This window comes from Xyrauchen texanus, chromosome 15 (genome assembly GCF_025860055.1).
Source record: "Xyrauchen texanus isolate HMW12.3.18 chromosome 15, RBS_HiC_50CHRs, whole genome shotgun sequence".
Lineage (NCBI taxonomy): Eukaryota > Metazoa > Chordata > Actinopteri > Cypriniformes > Catostomidae > Xyrauchen > Xyrauchen texanus.
The window spans coordinates 36,019,063-36,039,328 of NC_068290.1; the positions used below are offsets into that span (position 1 = coordinate 36,019,063).

The 20,266-nt window shown below is 38.5% G+C and overlaps 1 protein-coding gene across 1 annotated transcript in view; it reads right to left on the reverse strand.

Moving 5' to 3' along the window:
- Window positions 1-318: 318 nt before the first annotated feature.
- LOC127655450 (sodium-dependent dopamine transporter-like) overlaps window positions 319-20,266 on the reverse strand; it is a 32,152-nt gene continuing 12,204 nt past the window's right edge. The window contains exons 4-15 of the mRNA XM_052143278.1: window positions 19,886-20,099; window positions 19,435-19,573; window positions 15,328-15,462; window positions 14,565-14,668; window positions 14,137-14,261; window positions 8,744-8,856; window positions 7,420-7,548; window positions 6,771-6,870; window positions 3,474-3,574; window positions 3,203-3,370; window positions 1,610-1,681; window positions 319-981 (exon numbers count right to left, since the gene is read on the reverse strand). Coding sequence (XP_051999238.1) covers window positions 958-981; window positions 1,610-1,681; window positions 3,203-3,370; window positions 3,474-3,574; window positions 6,771-6,870; window positions 7,420-7,548; window positions 8,744-8,856; window positions 14,137-14,261; window positions 14,565-14,668; window positions 15,328-15,462; window positions 19,435-19,573; window positions 19,886-20,099 — 1,424 coding nt within the window. The 3' untranslated portion in view covers window positions 319-957. The remainder of the gene's footprint in view (window positions 982-1,609; window positions 1,682-3,202; window positions 3,371-3,473; window positions 3,575-6,770; window positions 6,871-7,419; window positions 7,549-8,743; window positions 8,857-14,136; window positions 14,262-14,564; window positions 14,669-15,327; window positions 15,463-19,434; window positions 19,574-19,885; window positions 20,100-20,266) is intronic.

Here is a 20,266-nt window from a genome sequence, read left to right on the forward strand (position 1 = left end):
TTAGCAAAATAGCTCAATTAAAGTCATTCCTTTCACAAATGTTGTGCCAATTAATTTCACTCTAACAACATGCAAACTGTGTTTGTTTTATTTAAAAACTCAAATTAAAACTATTATTTGACCAAAAAAAAAACGTTTTATTGACATATTTCAGTAGTTGGCAAATTTCAGCACGCACTCAAATAATTAAATTTAGAGATTTACTGTACGTACTTTTTAATAAACTTTAATGAAAATAATTCTTCAACTGTCCAGTAATACAGTAATTTAGTAAACAACATTCAATATGACAGAAATCCATAAATTACTTGTTCCATGTGTTTATTTTGTTTATTCTGAAGATTACCATTGCATTAATTAAATGTAAAGATACAGTACATGTGAATACCTCACAAAAGTAACAATGTATTTTTTGCCCACAAACTGATTTCTCTGTATATCTGCAATCAAAGAGCAACTATTTTGTGGGGCTTTCACTGTGTGTATATAAGCAAGCATTAACTGAAATAGATTTGCTGAGATCAATTGAACTGTGCTGTTCAATAGAAATCGTATTTGCACTTCTCAGACACAAAGAGGATTTATTTTTGCAATTGCACTATTTACACATTTCTAAAATTTAAAATGGCTCTAAAGATTTACTTTGTACATTGTTTGACACTTAAATCACATTTATCAATAAGGCTCAGTTGTACTCTGATCACAAAATAAATATATAAACAATAAACAAACAGTCAATGGGGACAACATCAGCCATTATAACAGTCATTGTATACTGAGAGTAAAATTGATACTAACAGATTGTCAACCACATTGTGATCAAAGTCACGATACAGCCACATGCCCAATTATGCAAGAAAAATACAACTAGTAATACGGTTTCTTTTGGCACTGACACGCATTCCCTAATGGAACGGAGTCTCTCTGCGCCCTCTCCATCTCAATATACAGAGCTGCTCAAACCACCAGCCAATGTTGAAGCTGTAAGAAACAAGTAGACATTAGTTGTTTATATTTACTTGTACCATGGTAGTACCATAGAGTGCTTTGTAATTACCATTTAAAGGTATCTTTGAGAAATGTCAACCCAGCTCATATATCTCTCTCTTTTGAGTAATTGGAACCCCACATGAAAAAACGCAACACATGCAAGACAAGTATGTGGCAACTAGTACAGAAGTGAGTTGCTAAAGTACTGGATGACATGACAGACGACTAGTGGCCCAGTGCTTTTACGTTCACGTTGCACAAATTAACGTGTCCTGAGTGCTGGACTATAAAAGTCTCTTTTATAATTATACTGTTTGTGAACAGAATCATATTTAGCTCTCTAAATCAAAGAATGCACAACTATATCACTGAAGGGTCAACTTGAGTTCTTCTCTTATCAACCAATATTTGTGAGACTAGAACAATCCCACCATATCTTTGCTGAGGATCAGAATGCCCCAAAATTCATTTATTTGTGATAGCAGTTCAGTAAAATGTCATGTTTAGCATAATTAAAAGTTCACCCATAAAATTTATGTAATCTGCCCAGTTTAACCAAACACATGAAACAGCTGTCTGCTTTTTTTCCATCCACAAATTCTGAGAAATAACCTCTTACCGTAAACTGCCGAACCTCCCCACGCTCCACCAAGTGATGCTCAGTCTCCGGGGTTATAGCATATGCCAGTTTCTATTAATATAATATACAATATACTGTATATACTGTGTGTGTATATATATATATATATATATATATATATATATATATATACACACACACACACACACTGATCAGCCTCAACATTAAAAGCACCTGCCTAATATTGTGTAGGTCCCCCTCATGCCGCACAGCGCCAACCCGCATTTCAGAATAGCACTCTGAGATGCTATTCTTCTCACTACAATTGTACAGAGCAGTTATCTGAGTTACCATAGACTTTGTTAGTTTGAACCAGTCTGGCCATTTTCTGTTGACATCTCTCATCAAGGCGTTTCCATCCGCAGAACCGGATGCTTTTTTGTTTGTTTTTGGCACCATTTGGAGTAAATTCTAGAGACTGTTGTGTTTGAAAATCCTAGGAGATCAGCAGTTACAGAAACACTAAAACCAGCCCGTCTGGCACCAACAATCATCTATGCGATTATCTAATCTACCAATCACGTGGCAGCAATGCAGTGCATAAAATAATGCAGATACGGGTCAGGAGCTTCAGTTAATGTTCATATCAACCATCAGAATGGGGGAAAAATGTGAACTCAGTGATTTTGACCGTGGCATGAATGTTGGTTGGTTTCTGTAACTGCTGATCTCCTTGAATTTTCACACACAACAGTCTCTAGAATTTCAGAATGGTGCCTAAAACAAAAAACATCCAGTGGGGGCAATTCTGTGATTTGAAATGCCTTGTTGATGAGAGAAGTTAACAGAGAATGGCCAGACTGGCTCGAACTGACAAAGTCTACAGTAAAAAAGATAACCTTTCAAAAGGTGAGGAGAGACAAAGCAAAGTTGACAATTCAGGACTGGCGAAGGTGGCGGAAAACAGGAAGGTAACCACACCTCTACAGACAGGCAACCAACAGAGACACGAGCAAGCTACAACTACACAAGAAAGGACAGTTAATATTTGACAGCAAATAATAAACTGGCAAAGAAAAGGGGAAACACAAGGAATAAGAAGGGTGAGCAATCAGAGTGAAGCAGATGGAACTGGCAAATGTATCATTGCCGTGATCAGCATCTCCCATGGAAACACTGATCACGTGTGCCGGCTCCACCTGTGAGACACGAGGGAGATAAACAAACAACAGTAAGAGCCGGCACGAATGCCAGAACCGTGACATAGCTGCTCTGTACAATTCTTGGTGCTGTTTTGGAGGCACGAGGGGGACCTACAAAATATTACGCAGGTGGTTTTAACATTGTGGCTGATCGGTGTACAGTGTGTGTGTATATATATATATATATATATATATATATATATATATATATATACACATACACACAGTTTTTGCTCAGAACTGCTCTGATCAGAAACAATGATTGAAAAATTTTCAACACATATTGCAATTCTGCATTATAATTTCTGTGTAGTGATGAATGTTTAGAAGTGTTCCACTGACAGTGATAACAAATAATTAGTAATTAGTCTTGATACCATTTTATGTACATATTTACTGTCTGTATGAAAGATGACTAATGAATACTTACGTCACAACAACTTCCAGGTAGAGAGCAGAATTTATAGATGGCGTAGAGAGGCACCATGATCATAGATGATATGGACAAACACCAACCAACCATGTTAGCCCATGTGGGGAAATAATAGGAACCATACTTTGGAGGGTTGAAAGTTGCAAAACTGACAACAACCATAAACTGAAAGAAAAGAAGAGAACACAAGCATCGCTTAACGGTATCTTAGGCATAAACGTCATGACAATACCTATGTGTGAGAAAGATAGTGTAATTATAAACATACCAAGAGGAAACATGGACTAACAAACTTCCAGCACAATCTCCAGTAAAGACCAGGTCTCTGTCCGATCATCTCCTCGATATCATCACTAAAGCGATCCACACCTAAAAACATATACGCTGGTAAAAGGAACAATGCTAACTTCTCAAGATAATAACAGTGTTCATAAACACAATGTTACACCAATTATGCTTAATAATCCAACAAAATGTAAATTCTTGGAAATGGAGATAACATGTTTTGTCTGTTACCCCCATTTGTCTTTGCAATCTGGTATCCTGGTGACTTATTCAACATGCACACATCCATACGCATTGGATGTTAGTGCTGTTAAATGTTCTCCAATTTAATAGCTTATTCGCCTTATTCACTTCTTTGCGTTCCCGCGTCATGATCGCACACAGTCGATTTTCATTGGCTATTCACTAAAAGAATCTAGATTTGATTAGTGGAGCATCATACACTACAAGGTTTCCTCTATAGTCTGCTCAAATAGTATTTTTTTATCCTCTGACTAAATGAAATAATTTCACTATCTGTCCAATTATAAGAAATTTTTGGAATCCATTTATTCAATCACTTGCAAGATCTTCAGTCCACATTAAACAGGTAATCATTTATTTCTGTAAAAAATATTAAAGGACTGTTGCCATCCTTTGCAAATCATATCTAACTTTGCCTTTGCCAAGTTGATAACTAATAATGGCCCAAACACAAATGAGCAAAGAACATGGCTCAGTAAAGAGAAAAGAATAGTTGAAAAAAGGCTATATTGGCTATATCATATAGAGATATTTCACTGCAACCATGTTCTAACGCATGGATGTGACAATATTGAGTGACACCATTTGGACTCAATCATGCTCCACAGAGAAAATACACTGCCTGGCTGAAAAAAAAGTCACGTTTGGATTTAAATAAGCAGATACTTAAGAGCCTATGATTGGATAATTATTGCAGTGATTAATATGTTTCAGCTGGAAAATATTATTTTAATCCTAACTGATGCAGTGTGTAGTTTATAATTTCTTAAGCAACTATGTCGGAAGACATATCCTGTGTTCATGGAAAAAGATGTTACTCTGTTTCAGAGAAGGGGCAAACTATTGGCCTGCATCAAGCAAAGAGAACACCTAAGGAGATTGCTGAAATCACTGGAATTGGGTAAAGAACTGTCCAACGTTGGGGCCTGGGTAGCTCAGCAATTAAAGATGCTGACTTCCACACCTGGAGTTGCAAGTTCGAATCCAGGCCATACTGAGTGACTCCAGTCAGGCTTCCAAAGCAACCAATTGGCCCGGTTGCTAGGGTTGGAACAGTAACTTTGGGTTAACCTCCTTGTGGTCACTATAATGTGGTTCTCGCTCTCTGTGGGGCACATGGCGAGTTGTGCATGGATGCCGCAGAGAAAAGCGTGACGCCTCCACACATGCTAGGTCTCCAAGGTAATGCACTCAACAAGCCACATGATAAGATGCGTGGACTGACTGTCTCAGATACAGAGCAAACTGAGATTTGTCCTCCACCACACGGATTGAGGCAAGTCACACCACCCCCATGAGGACTTTGAGACTTTCAGAGCACATTGGGAATTGGGCATACCAAATTGGGGAGTAAAGGGGAGAAAATTATAAAAAAAAAAAAAAATTTTTTAAAAAGAACTGTCCAATGCATTATTAAAACCTGGAAGGATAGTCAGGAACTCTCAACTTTGCAGAAGGAACATGGTCAGAAACAAATCTTGATCGTGATCAGAGATCACTTAAATGCTTGGTAAAGTCACATTGTAAAAAATAGACAGTAGAACTCACGGCTATTTTTAATAGTGAAAGTAAGACCATTTACACATGCACAATGCAACGGGTACTTAAAGGATTGGTACTAAACAGCTGTTTTGCCACAAGAAAACCACTTGTTAGTGAGGCTAATAGAAAAAAAAAGTCTTTCAATTTGCAAGAGAGCATAAACAGTGGACTGTGGAGCAATGGAAAAAGGTAATGTGGTCTCATTAATACAAGATCTCGGCCAAAAATGAATGCAACTCTGGACGGAAATAAATGTTGTGAACTTGCATAAGGTTGTTGAAACAATACCACATCGAATGCATGCCATAATCATAGCTAAAGGCAGTCCAGCAAAATCTTAGAATGTGCAACTTTTTTTTTGGCCAGGCAGTGTATAACTTAGAATGTTGAATTTGTCTTTTTTATGAAAACATGACCAAATCATTGATTGGAAGAAAACTCCCATTGTGGCTTCCATGTAGAACAACTATCTTGCTCCCAAAGTCTTCTTGCCCACAGGGCTTTTATCAAAGGATGATATATAAATGCACTGTGATTGCTCAATAGAGAGAGCAGAGCTGTGTCACAAGCTGAGGGCCAAAGGCGCAGGTGTTTGTCAGTTAATGGAACTTCCAAAAGGCCACTGATGCATCAGGGTAGATTGTCTTGCTATTGCTGAGAGCCCTCAGCCTAATCTGCAGCCTGTGACTGGGTAACCTTGGAGCAAGGGGTCCAAACATTGCTCTCCCGGTGTTGTACCATCAGTGAGCAGGTTGCTCTGACTGTCCTGAGCATATGGAGTCAATCTGAAGTTCAGGTCTTCAACTGAACTCAAGAATCGTTCATTGCCCCAGGTATGCTTGGAAAGATCAAATTGATGTTAACATTAGCCAGTTTGCAAAAGGCAGGGAAATGATGAATTATACAGAGACTTTCAAGGGGGTCATCTTCTTAAATCTGTTCAACTTGTAAGATAAAGTCAAATAATAACTATCCTAAAGTAATAAACAGAATTCTAAGGGTTTTTTTTATATTTGTGCAATGTGAAACTATATACAATGACAAATAATAAAAGTAATTATCAGTTTTTGTCAACCAAGAGTACAATCAACAATGCTATTTCATATTGTAAATAATAATAATAAAAATATGTAGATTGCAGGACCAAACATCACCATTAAGAAAAAGTGACATGTGCATGGGACCATATTACCACTTGCTCTAATGAGAATTTGATCATCAATCAGCTCAGATCTTAATTGCTCTTCACTAACTGCTGATAATTACAATAAAATGCCAAATTCCCTCATGTTTTTTCATATGCTTTTGAAGAAGAGTGAACCATCCAACATTCCAGAATGAAATGGATCCATAAGCTTGAGCTGCCTGCCACATGTCAGAACTCTGGGACTCTAATAAGACATATCTGCCCAGGAACACAACTGCCTGATAGCCTATCACTGCCTTAATGCCACATCAGCTTCACTGGACATGTAAGAACAGGAATCAACCTCACCGTAAAACCAGGCTATGCCGATGGCCTCAATCAACACTCCAAAGAGAATTGATGTCCCTGCCGCAAAGTGGTCCAACAAGGTAAACACATAGATGCCACCCTGGAATGAGAGTGGGAGGAGAGATAAAACAAATTGGCAGAGAGACAAAGAGATCAACATGATCACAGATTTGACACATTAGAATCTATAGTATCTTGTCACATATTCTTGTCCTCAAGCATTTGAGACAATAGTTATATAAGATAAGTTACTGTAACCAATACTTTGTCAATTAACTTAGTAAAACCGTTAGAGTAAAACTGTCAAAAGTGCTATTTAATCTGACTAAACAAACTTTAGTATAGAATTTATAGAATTAGGTTACACCAACGAAAGTCATTTTTATGGTTTAGATCTAGTACAGCATAAATAGATCCTTGTGGTAACAAGTGCAAGTAATTACTTTTTCAGTGTACAACAGTTCATAGTGACCATGGTATGGCTTTTAAGCTCCAAAAGGGACCAAAAAACACCTTAAAAACATGATAAAAGTAGTCCATATGACAGAATTACATTTTTGGGGGGAAATGTCCATTTAATAATTATGCAGTATGAAAGCTAATTAGGTAATTACTATCTCACTAAAATTCATAGTTGGCTCTCACATACATTTGTGACACAGATGAGAGAAATGAGGAATGTGGAAACTACGATGAAGAGTGTGAAGAGCTCTCGATGTTTGTGCAGGAACTTGAATTCATCTATGAGTCCCGTGATCACAGATTCCATTCCACCCATCTGAAAAACAGTGTTTAATTAAAGTTACATCACTAGGATTTTCCATGTGATGAAAAAGGGACTCAAATATGTGTTAGATATTGGTAACAAGAATCTAAAGTAACAGAGAATTCAGATTCAATATAAGGCAGAGAGCTTAAATTATCCTGTAATTCTTGTACCCACTGTCAATATTTCAGGAACATCTTGATATTACTGTTAGTGGTGGTGGCATAGTGGCTAAAGCACAGGGCTGTTAATCAGAAGGTCGCAGGTTCGAATCCCACAGCCACCACCATTGTGCCCTTGAGCAAGGCACTTAACTCCAGGTTGTTCCAGGGGGATTGTCCCTGTAATAAGTACACTGTAAGTCGCTTTGGATAAAAGCCTCTGCCAAATGCATAAATGTAAATGTACTGTTGAAAATGTAGGGGCATCCATTGTAATAATTAACAACCAACTAATCAATTGTTTTGACATTCAGAAGGAATGGAGATATACTTTTGAGAATCATCTGCATAGCTATGAAATTGTATCACATGCTTCATGTATACATCACCTAAATGTTACACATAAAATGAAAAGATCATGGGTCCTAAGACAGAACCTTGTGGGGCACCACAAGAAATGGCGATTTTTATAAACCAGTGGTTCTTAATTCCAGTCTTGGGGGGCCCAGTACTGCACATTTGTGATATCTCCCTTATTAACACCTATGTTAGCTTTTTAGTAGAGGCTCCATAATCAAAACTTGGTGTGTTAATTAATGGAGAAATAAAAAATGTCCAGTATTGTGGGTCTCCACAACTAAAATTAGGAACCTCTGATTAAACCATTACACAACTGCTGCTGAATGAAATTACCAGATGTTAAGTCTTTGAATAGGTATACTTGATCAAATATATTGAAGGCTTTATTGCTATAGCAAGAACAAAGCAAAAGCATTATGTTTATCACAAGACAGTCATCTAATAATTTATAACCAATGTCATTTCTGTATCATTGTTAAAAAAAAGAAAACATGAATAAGATTAATAATTATAAAATCTACTCTAATGTACCTCTAAATTATATTGTGATATGTACAAGCATTTTTTTTAATCATACACTGAGTATTTTAGCTCTTTGCTTAGTTTTTATAGGTGCTTCGTTTCTAAGATTCAGAAAACAGGTGTGATATTTTACATTTTAGATTAAGGTAGTCACATGGACTCACAGCACTGTCGATTCCTAATGTGAGCAGCATGATGAAAAATATAACAGCCCACACTGAAGAGCCTGGTAGTGTAGCAATGGCTTCTGGGTAAATAATGAACACCAGACCAGGACCTAGAGAGAAGCAAAGATCACAGATATAATGCCAGTATATACATTGCTTTCAATACATCTGACAGCACTACATCAATTGAACATATTACAGAATTGTGCATGTAGTTTACCTAAATTAACTGAATTAACCCTTAAATGCATACCTTGAGGTACCAGGGGTGGAATGAGTTTCCGAGTCTCTTAAGACCGGAACCTAATTCCACCCCTGGTACCTCATCCTTTTTGTGGAGTTGTGATCAAATCTCTGTAGCATTACTCAATCTATCTCTTACAAATAGTGTAAAAAAAAAAAATGCAAAAGAACAGAAAGAAAAAAACACATTGCAAAAAAAAAAAATATTGATATATTTTCTTTAAGTACCTATGTAAGAGTGTCATGTTTTTTATTTTTATTTTGCACTTCTAAAATTTATATTTTATTCTATTAAAGTTTACTATCAAAAGATATATATTTCTTTGTGGATAATAAGAGTACTATATTCATACAAATGAATACTATATTATGTTGACTTTCTGTGCAACAATGAACTATCAACAATGGCAAAATATAAGTATTTTATATGTGTATATACATACATAATATACATGTTATTTCTTATTCAAGGTGGCACTTATGTATCAGTGATTGACTTGATTTGCATTTGACATTGCTATTTGACGATTTGAGTACAGCACATCAATAGAATGATATGACTATTGCCATTTGGGTGTACTAATGAAATAATGTGTAATTTGTTCATCTATTTATTCTCAAGAAGTGCCTGAGAAAATACACATAAGGTACACATAAATTACACATACATTACAAATGTGTAGATTATGTGTCATGTGTAGGTCAATATGTATTTGTCAGCTCATTCAATTTCAGTGTGTTCTTGATTTGTGCTGATTTGTTGCATTATCTCTTTAACTGATGAAAAATAATACAAAAAATAAAATGTATTTAATTGTTTTCTAATTGTCTTTAAAAAATATTGACACTATCTGGGCATTTTGTACATCCATTATTGATAGATATAAGTGCCGGGTCTCTAAAGGCCCACATTTTTAAGAGTGTTTAGGAAAATTACCATGCATTTAAGGGATAATTTAATAGTCTTAAATTGATTGTCAGTTCTGCACAACTAGTGTCATCAAATGGAATTGCAAAACTATTGACTAATAGTTTTCATACAGGTTTCCCAAACACTCCCCCCTGTATTCCATTGATCAGGCAAACAAATAGCCACACCCCAAACCCACACCACTGGTCGAACCAATGTTGCTGTGTCAGGCTCGTCAAGATTATCAAACCAACAGAGCATGTTTTTAATGTACAAGGGCCACAGTGTTTACAGTTTTCAGGGAAATCAACATAAGAATGGCTTATTTAAAATGCAGTCTCACACACGTTTGCACAGCGAAATTCCACGTTCAAAGATGCATTGGCAGATGTTGAGTGCGTGTAAAACCAGCAAAAACATAATTGATAAGCAGCATATTATTAATGCTGCACTTTGTTGGGGCTTTGTTCAGGAGCAGGTTTGGGTATTAGTGATAATTATTAATTATTAAAATAAATAGAACATTGATTAGAATCAACATTAGCTTATTAATCCTTCAAATTAACAATCATCAAAGATAACTATCAATTATCAAAATCAATAGACTATTTATGAGAATTAATGTTGCCGGGGCACCACCCTGGAATCAGGGACTAATAACCAGACAGTATAGCAGTCTCAATATAGGAATGCTCTCTTAGGAAAGTCGATGTCTGGAGAACATCGACATTCAAAAGTAAAACAATGAAGACTTGAATCTGAGCACCTACATCCCCTGCCAGCCCTTAGCACAGGTGCATGCAGAACAATACCAAAACACTTCTGTTTAAAGAATAACACACATAAAAGTGTGTGTGTGTGTGTGTGTGTGTGAGGAGAGAAGGAGTGCACAAAATGCCAGGCAAGGCTCTCGTGGAGAGTACGTTACGTGGGGTTTCTGGCCATAGAATGTGGCCGCGAATATGGGTGGAGAGACTGGTGGGGGGGGTTTGGGGCGTGGGCGTGGGTTGTGACTCTAACACCTGTCTCTAATTATAGTGATGGTGAAGGGAGACCTGAAAAGGCACGCCAGAGCATCAGTGTGGTGACAGAGTGACCGAAAGCCAGACAGCAACGATCTGAGAGAGTGTTCATTATTTGGGAGTGCTTTCATTTCATTTTCATTTCAACTGAGTTTTATATTTATGTTACAGTCAGTTACTGTCGATTGACTGTCTGCAAGAGAAGTATTGAATTAAAGACACTGACCTTGAAACTGTTTCGTTGTCTCCTGACTCCTCCATTGCCCACAAACTCAGTCATATCACAACTGGTTAATGGTGACTGCCCTTTTAATGCGTACCTCTGCTGGTACGATAACTTAGGGACAAAGCTGGGCTCTGTGGCCAAGTTATCTGTTCACCATATCTGTGTGCGGGTATGTTTGTGAGGGGTCACATGTGTTTGTGATTAGTACCAGAGAGAGAGAACAGGGTGATGGCACCAAAGCCGGTTTAGCGTTCGTGGGAGAGACGGCAACCATTACCGTTAATCACTCAGAGACGCAGTGAAGGGTTCGTAATCTGTCCGCTGCGATCATTGGTTCTGTAATGAAGAAACTCAGTGTGCCTGTCTCACCCGCGATGGTGGAAATGCACAAACAGCCCGGCGTGGTTGGACGACAACAGATATGCTGATATCTCATTCGTGGTAACAGTAAGTTACAGAAATTCCTTGAGTATTATTAGCAGTAATAAACGAAATTCATTCCGTAAACTGTACAAGCAATAACCTTGACACACAAGAAAAACACACTATAATAATCTATCTCTGCCCAGACTTGCTTGTGTCTTGTGAAGACACGGATAGAATTTGTGTTCATCCGTCGTTTGACTCTGACTTGGTTCCTCGAAGCTCAGGTGATGACGGGAGGCCGTTTTATCACTCTGTTGGCGTGCAGTGAGGCGGCTGATTCTCAGAGGATTGGGGGAGAATCAGTGAAGTCGGCTCGGTTGAAAAAGGAAGATAAATCTTCTTTCTTCACTTCTGCAGGCAAAAGGGTGAGGTGCAGATTGCTCAGCAGTCTCCTTCGGATCTGTTAGCATACTCGGTGGAACACAGAGCATCTCAGCTCATCCAGCGAGATTGTATGGCCAGTTCATGGTACGTACAATATTTCCTTGGGCAGCTAGGCTATACCTGGGAGCAGCAGGACTACAACTAGACACAACGAATACTGTCGCTGGAAGCAAAGCTTAGGAGGAATCTCCGGGGTTTTATACTCTGTCGTACATTTCATCCAATAGGAGTTGAGAGTTCGATCTTTCAGAATTTGTGTAAATTGTGCAAGGCTAGATGGGATCTGTAGTCCTTTTGGACTACATTTGTTTGTTTTTTGGCGCCGTTTTCACCTCAGTCAGGCTTTATGACTGTGTAGGCCTGCCTTTGTCTTCTATCTGAGCACATGATGCACAACAACTTTATACACTGTGAGAGTGATGTTAAAAAGAAACTTGCCGCTAATATGATATCCTTGTCCGTTGTGAATATTCAGTGTAGCTGTGTATGAAACACCGCCACACAGAGGTCACTGCCAATGTGTCGGATTTGCATGTAAATGTTCACCAAACTTGAACTCTATGTGAAATCCTGGAAAGTCCAGGAATTTTGCCGTGAAGAAGTATGTGTGACCGTGTCTTAAAAGTTGCATTGTACTGTATTTCCTATATCATAAACATACACAAAGATACTGTTTTATATTGATGTTGTTTCAAAGGCTATATATGTCATGGTCCTGTCACTCTGTGTTTTTGTCTGACAGGAACATGGCATCATAGTCTTGTGTTTTGTTGTCTGTCTTTGTCTTTGAGCGCACGGCTTCGGTTGTTTTCCTTGCAGTGCGCTCTTCGGTCTGGAGTATGGTGTCTGGGTTTTGACTTCCTGTCTTGTTCGGTTTCGGTCTGTCAAGACACGTGCTCCATGTCTGTCTTTTATTGACGTGGATGCATCGCGCTTATGTCAGCTTGGCAGCATGCACTCATGCGTCAACTGTACTGTATGTCTGTCTCTAAATAACACAAGTGCTCCCCGTGTCGTGTTCAGTCCTGTTTGGTCCGGATTCCCCGTCACCCTCTACCCCAGCCCAGGATTATATTTACTTTACGTTTTCTCCTACGGGGTAGTTTGTGTTTGTTTTTTCCCTCTTATGGGAGATGTATGTTGGATTTTTGTGTTTTATTTTTGTATTAAATAAACTTTTATTTTTCACTCTACGTTTGGGTCCTGAGCCTATCTATTTCTGACATATATATATATATATATATATATATATATATATATATATATATATATATATATATATATATATTATTTTTACTAAATGCACTATATGTATATATGTATGATTTTATTTTCATTTAGCTTTTTATGAAATAAAAAAATAATATAATATGTGTCTATTGTGGCAGTGAATAAGAAGATCAATTCAGAAAAGCAGAAAAGAAATATTGCATGAACGTTGCTGACAATCTGACATATCGACATGTTCCAATTCCATTGACATTCTGCAACTCACATATATTGATTTTGCGCTCAGAATTAAAAGAAAGAATTATCTGTCTCGAGACAGTGGTTTATGAAGTGTATACCAGCTCCAATAACAGGCTTTGAATGAGATCAGTCTGAAATTACTGTGCCACAATAGTTTACAGTGTTTGTTTTTTCACAGAGGACAAGAAGAAAGACCATGAAGCTTCAAGAACATATTCAATGTCACAAGTGTACGGTTCTACGGTTTTGGAGCACTTGTAAGTAATAACTAAGTGTTTTTTGTAGGGTTTTTTAGGTAACCATGAGCTTATGTTGTTCTCTTTAAGCCAATTTATATATATATAATTATATAATTAATTAATCCTACAAATAATTGTATTATTAAATATTATAATTTAGCCCATCAACACAAGTTTTAACAATGTTTGTTTATTTATTTTACATTATTTTCATGAAAATGAAGCATATTGTCTCCCTAATCCTCATTACTGGAATAAAAAAAATTGCATTCTTGTTAATGCAATGCAAATAATATTGATATATCATTTAAATAGTAATTTATTTATGCATCATGGTAGTATTCAATGTACTGAACTTGGGTTATGATTATAAAAAGAAAAAAAGATAAGAAAAGAAAAAAATAATTGTCAGCAGACAGTTCACTGGTTAATCACTGGTACAGATTCAAAATACAAACACACTCACTCACCATCAGTGGCTACTTTATCAAGGGCAACATTGTGCTTCTGTGACATATATCCCAAGAAGGAGAATATGACAAATCCAGAAAAGAAGCTGGTCAGAGAGTTTATGGAGCTGGTTATGATCGCATCTCTATAAGAGAGAGAACACAAGTTTTAACAAACACTTTTAATGAACTGCTTTATTCTGCTTGATGTATTTCTGATGTTAACAACACTATCTCTGGACTTTATTCATTCTTAAAGAATTCCCCCTCTATGTTTACTGCAGTCTCATCTGCTCAAAGACATAGCAAGAGCATCAAAGGGATTTTAATTCAGCAATACAAATTCTGACAAAATATGTGTGTTTATGTGTGCTGCCCCATGAATCCTGCTGTGTACGTTTGCGTTATTACTCCTGTTAAACTTTATCCCCAAGGTTTGATTCGCTCACCTGTAACAGTTGTTACTGAATTTGTTGTAGCTGGAGAAGGCGATTAGCACACCAAACCCCACTCCCAGAGAAAAACAGATCTGTGTGGCAGCCTCGATCCAGACCTGCGACACAAACGGCCCCGGCCGGCCACACAAAAGAGGCCGCACAACAGCTATCATTAGAGATAATTGCAGGAAACTCATTCAACAGAAAGATGAAAGACACTTGTGAATACAGGGTAATTTTGCAAATTGCTGCTGCACACATGTGTCTAATCTAATTCTGAAATTGCCGCTTTGAGGTCGTCTCTTTGCTAAGTGTTCCTCCAGAAAAGAATAGCAGATCCTGGAAAAACTTAAGGCTAATCGTAACTTCACCTGGCATTCTGTGATGATGACATGAGCGATTCGTTTTAGCTGTGAGAGGTTGATCCATAAACACACACACACACACACACACACATACAAACAAAAGGTATCTTTCTCTGTCATTTACTTTTTGTCATTTGTCAAAACTATTTTGCATAAATGCTTTTGGTTTTAAAGAGCAGATTAGTCCCAGATTGGTTTTTTTCAGCACAAAACAAGATGAACAAACACAGACTTCTGTTTGCACTAGTTATGGAATTATATTCCATTAATGCTTAACTGAGGCAGATATGGCTGTCAGCATATATATGTGTGCGTGTGTGTGTTTATAGATGTAAGCAGGTGCGTGTGTGTGTGGGTGTTTAGAAAATGAGAAGGTTTGGTTTGGAATGGCTATGTGTATGTGTGTGTACCTGAGCATCATACAAACGGAGGAAGTCCACACTCAGGTAAGCTTTAATGCCATCGATGGCTCCAGGCAGAGTGACACCACGCAGCAGCAGAACAGTCAGTACAACATAGGGCATGGTGGCTGTGATCCACACCACCTGCGAGCGCACACACACACACAGATTTTGTGTAACATACTCACACAACTCTGACATTTGCACATTTTCAACTACTAAACTACATTTTCTAAGAATTAAAAATTGCAAACCAAAACACCTTCTGAAGAAAATGTGAGTAGTGCCATGCAAGACTCGCTGCCAAAATATTAGGTGTTGCTACCTGTTTGTGGTTGCTATGGTAATCTGAGTCCTAGTACGTAGCTATGGGGTTGCTAGGATTTTCTGGGTGGTTACTGGGTAGTTGCTTACTGGCCTAAGTCATATGATCCGAGCCTTTAGTCTTTCTGATATTCTGGTCTCTAGTTGTGGCTTGCTGTAGGTGCCTTCTTTTATGCATTTTTTTAACCAGATTTTTTTGTTTGCCAGTTTACATTAGACTAAAACCTTAGAACAGTAAAAGATCACCTCTCCTTACCTTACACACAACTACAATCATTTATTCTAATCTGGTTTTATTTGTTTATTCATTTAAAGAGACTTCTGAGGATCAATATGATCAAGATCTGAATGATCAGGCTGATATGTTCTATAAGTGTAGAGTAATATGTATAGTGCAACTATCAGAACAATTTCATGTATTGGTTTAGCCCAGGTAGGGAACTGATGAGCCATTTTGGCACCACCCACTAACGCTGGTTCAAGCGTAATATGGCAGGTCACTAGAGTGAAGAATAAAGAAGTGTTTTTGTTATGACAACCCGGTGTGTTTATTATCCACACATCTTACAGAAAGCATGACATGGTGTAAGAGTATGTCTTACAGAAGTTTGCGGAAGAAGTTTTGCAGTGTTAGGTGAAGTTGTATTAGTTTGCGAGTGATGGATTAAGCAGGGAGAGGATAGTGTGCTCCAGGTGATGCAGCTGCCGGGGGAAGAGAGCCGCATACAGCCACCACAATCATTTGACTTCACCTTCATAAATGGGAACGATGGATTCAAATGTTTTGGTCAGGCCAGTAATCTCCATACTTCTTCACAAGACAACCAGGTAAAAACTCTAATGTACTGCATAGGCGAAGAAGCGGACATCATTATGAAGGGATTGATTTGATTGGTTGAAGGAATTAATTGACTCAGCACTGCTGGGTAAACTGGCCATCACCAAACTAAGCCTGGTCACCCGTGTTGATAGCATAAACATTAAGACAAAAAAAGAACACTATCCAAAGCTGTGCAGTGGGCTAGGATTGGTTCAGCGATCTTATACTGTTAAGCTGAGCCCAAGAGCAATTCTATTCTCGTAAAAAAATTCACAATGTATCCCTCTCCCACTCTTGCCTAAAGTCAAGAATGAACTTCAATGCATGGAGTGAACTGGGGTTATAAGTAGGGTCCAAGAACCCAGTGAATGGTGCACAGGCATTGTGGTGGTGCCTAAAAAGACTGGTGACCCACATATATGTGTTGACCTCACAAAGCTTAATGGGTCTGTGTGCAGGGAAAAATTCATACTTCCCTCTGTCAAGCAGACCTTTGGCTTGTTAGCGGGTGCCAGTGCGTATAGCAAATTGGTTGCTACATGGACTTTTGGCAAATCCCTTTAGCTGAAAAGTCTGTCAAGCTCACAAACTTCATCACACCGTTTGGGTGCTTTTACTTCTGTCGCTTAATCTTTGGAATAGTTCAGCTCCCAAACACTTCCACAAACACATGGTCAGTGAGTGTCTGGATGGTGTGGCTGGTGGTTTTAACATTGGACAGTGTGCCTTGTCAAAGCATGTAGTGAAGTTCCTAGGGCACATTATCTCAGACGCAGGGGTAGAACCAGACCCAGCCAAGACAGAAGCGGACAAAACATGCATGATCAAAAAAATGTCACAGAGCTCAGAAGCATTCTGTAAATGGTCAACCAGCTTGGCAAATTTATTGCGCAGCTGGCAGAGAAAGACAAACTCCTCAGAGACCTCTAGTTGAAGAAGAATGGTTGAGTTTGTGGGGATGCACAATTCAAAGCCTTTAATGATCTGAAAGAGGACCTGTCATCTGCACTAGTGTTGGCTTTATACTACCCAAACAAGGCAACCATTGTCTGCAGATGTGTCATCATTTGGGCTGGGGGCAGTTCTGCTGGAAAAAAAGAGCCCCCTAGGCTTACCTGGGTATGCAAGAGATTTTGTGACTTTTTTAAATATGGGCTGATCACAAACTGCTTTTAAATCTTCTGGGGGTCCAAGATTTGGATGCCTTATCTCCTCGCTTCCAACGTTTTAGGATGAGACTCATGCGTTATTCTTATCAGATTTTTTATGTTCCAGGAAAGAGCTTATGGACACTCTGTCACACGTGCCACTGCCGGCAGACATAGAAAGCCCAAACGATGAACATTTGAACATTTATGTGAACAGTATCATGGAACATCTCCCAGCAAGTGGATCTTACTTGGACAGCCTGAGAGAACCTCTAAAAGCAGACAGTGTGTGCTCCATCATCATTAAAATATGTCAGGAAGGATGGCCTGAATCCAGCCACTGTTCAGGACCAGAAAAGCTCTACTGGGCAAAGAGAGCGTTCCCCAAGGTCCAGAACAGCCTTCTTCTGAAAGGTACAAGACTCGTTATTCCCTCGGCTTTAAGAAAATATGTATTGGCCAAGCTGCACCAGGTCCATCAAGGTGTAGTTAAAAGCAGAGAATGTTCACAGCAAATCGTGTGGTGGCCATGAATAAGCCATCAGTTGAATGAGCTAGTATTGAATGCAGAACATGCATCAAAGAGCAAACCAATCCCACAAAATAGTTAATCCTAACAGATGTTCCAGAAAGGCCCTGGCATAGGCTAGGGATAGATCTGTTCATCCTGAAGGGAAAAACATACCTCTTAGTAATGGATTACTATTCACGGTATGCTGAAGTGGAAAGAATTTCACTCTCATGCTCCACAGACATCACAGCTCCTCACACCATCTCAAATCCATCTTTGCACATCATGGAATTCCTTTGTAGAGCAATAATGGACCTCGGATCTCATCTAGTACTTTCTCTGACTTTGCAGCTGCTTACGGATTCAAACATATCACTAGTAGCCCAAAGTACCCACGCAGCAATGGAGAGGCAGAACATGCCGTGCAGACAGTAAAGAACCTTCTCAAAAAAGCATTAGATCCTTATCTTGCATTACTGTGTTATTCATAATGGATACAGTCCAGCCCAATTACTGATGGGGCATCGACTTTGCACCACTGTGCCTATTCTCCTAACATTGTTGGCCCCCTTGCCCCTTGAAGGTGCCACTGTCTGTTTACATGAGAGAGAGGAAAGAGGTGCAGATCAGACATATTTCAATAAGCACTATCGAGTGTATGACTTGGGAAAGCTCTCACATGTAAAACAGGTGTGGGTTATGTATCAAATGATACGGTGGTGGAGGAGCACTCAACACCATGCTTTTACATCACAGATGTACCTCATAGAACTGTTTGTAGGAATTGACAACATCTTATTCATATGGATGGCGCAGAGAGCAGTGGTGACACCCTGGGTTGTTCCCAGCTGACAGTGAACTCTGAAAACACACACAATCTACCGACACCTCAAACACCATGTGTCGGTTCACAAAAAATGTTACCCAGAACCAGATCCCCAAAGACTGGACTCTCAAGTCATGCAGAATAATTCACCTCTGGAGGTTCAGGCAGTCTACCCTGGCCTCCAGGTTTATGGTAAATGACCTAAGAAATAATGTGGAATATTTTTCTACCATGTAATATAAAAATAAATGCAGTGCAGGGTTAATAAGCCACACAATTTGAGGTATCATTTTATGTCTGTAGCATAAACTGTGCAGGACAAGTTACATGGCTGATACTTCTGTTATACTTTTGTTTAAATCCCTAAGAGTAAGAGGAACCGTAATAGCAATGATTTCTTTAGCAAACACCACTAATAATCCATCAGTAATAACTGATTGTTGTCATACAATTAGCGAAGAAAGTTAATTTAATTGAGAGGTCGAACCTTCCCTGATGTCTTGACTCCCTTCCACAGACTGAAGTAGAGGACCACAATGACCACGGCAAGGCAGGCGGTGAGCTGCCAGCGGGGCAGACCCAGATCATCTATTCCAGTACTGTCCTGAAGGTGGAGGACTCCTCGCCTGAGAGTGAAAAACTGTGTCTAAATTCGCACAGATGAAAATATGCAACAATAGCTCCCTTCACAAAAATAAACCCCTGAAGATAAAAATATAAATTCAAATAAAAATCTAAATTAACAAAACGTATACATGCTTTTTTTTAGAATTATATGTGTGTGTGTGTGTGTGTGTGTGAGATATAAAAAAAACTACCTATTAAGATAAAAATAGAAATTAAATTAATTAAATCTAAACAACAACAACAAAAAATCTAATAAAAGAATAAATAAAATAAAAATATAAAACCTAAAAATATCTGTCATTTGGACGTACTCAAAGTACTCTAGGGCAGGCGTAGACTTGTGCGTATCATTCAACAGGGTGGCACTGAGGTCTGAGCAATTTGGACTGTTCCAGGTGTTGTTGCAGTTGATCCAGGGCAGTTCACCGGAGAAAGAGGAGAACAGGTAAAACAGAGCCCAGGCAATGATGACGTTATAGTAGAATCCCACATACAATGATATCAGAATCACCGTAAAGCCCACACCTGAGAAAAGAGTTTGAAAAAAGCAATAAATAAACCACATACTCTATAAGGACATGATAATAAAACCTGATAGCTGGCCACCATAATAGGTTTTTTTTTAGTTCCTGGTTCATAGCATGGGATGCTGGTATGTTGGTGTCCCAACCAGGCTTGTTAACAACTATTTT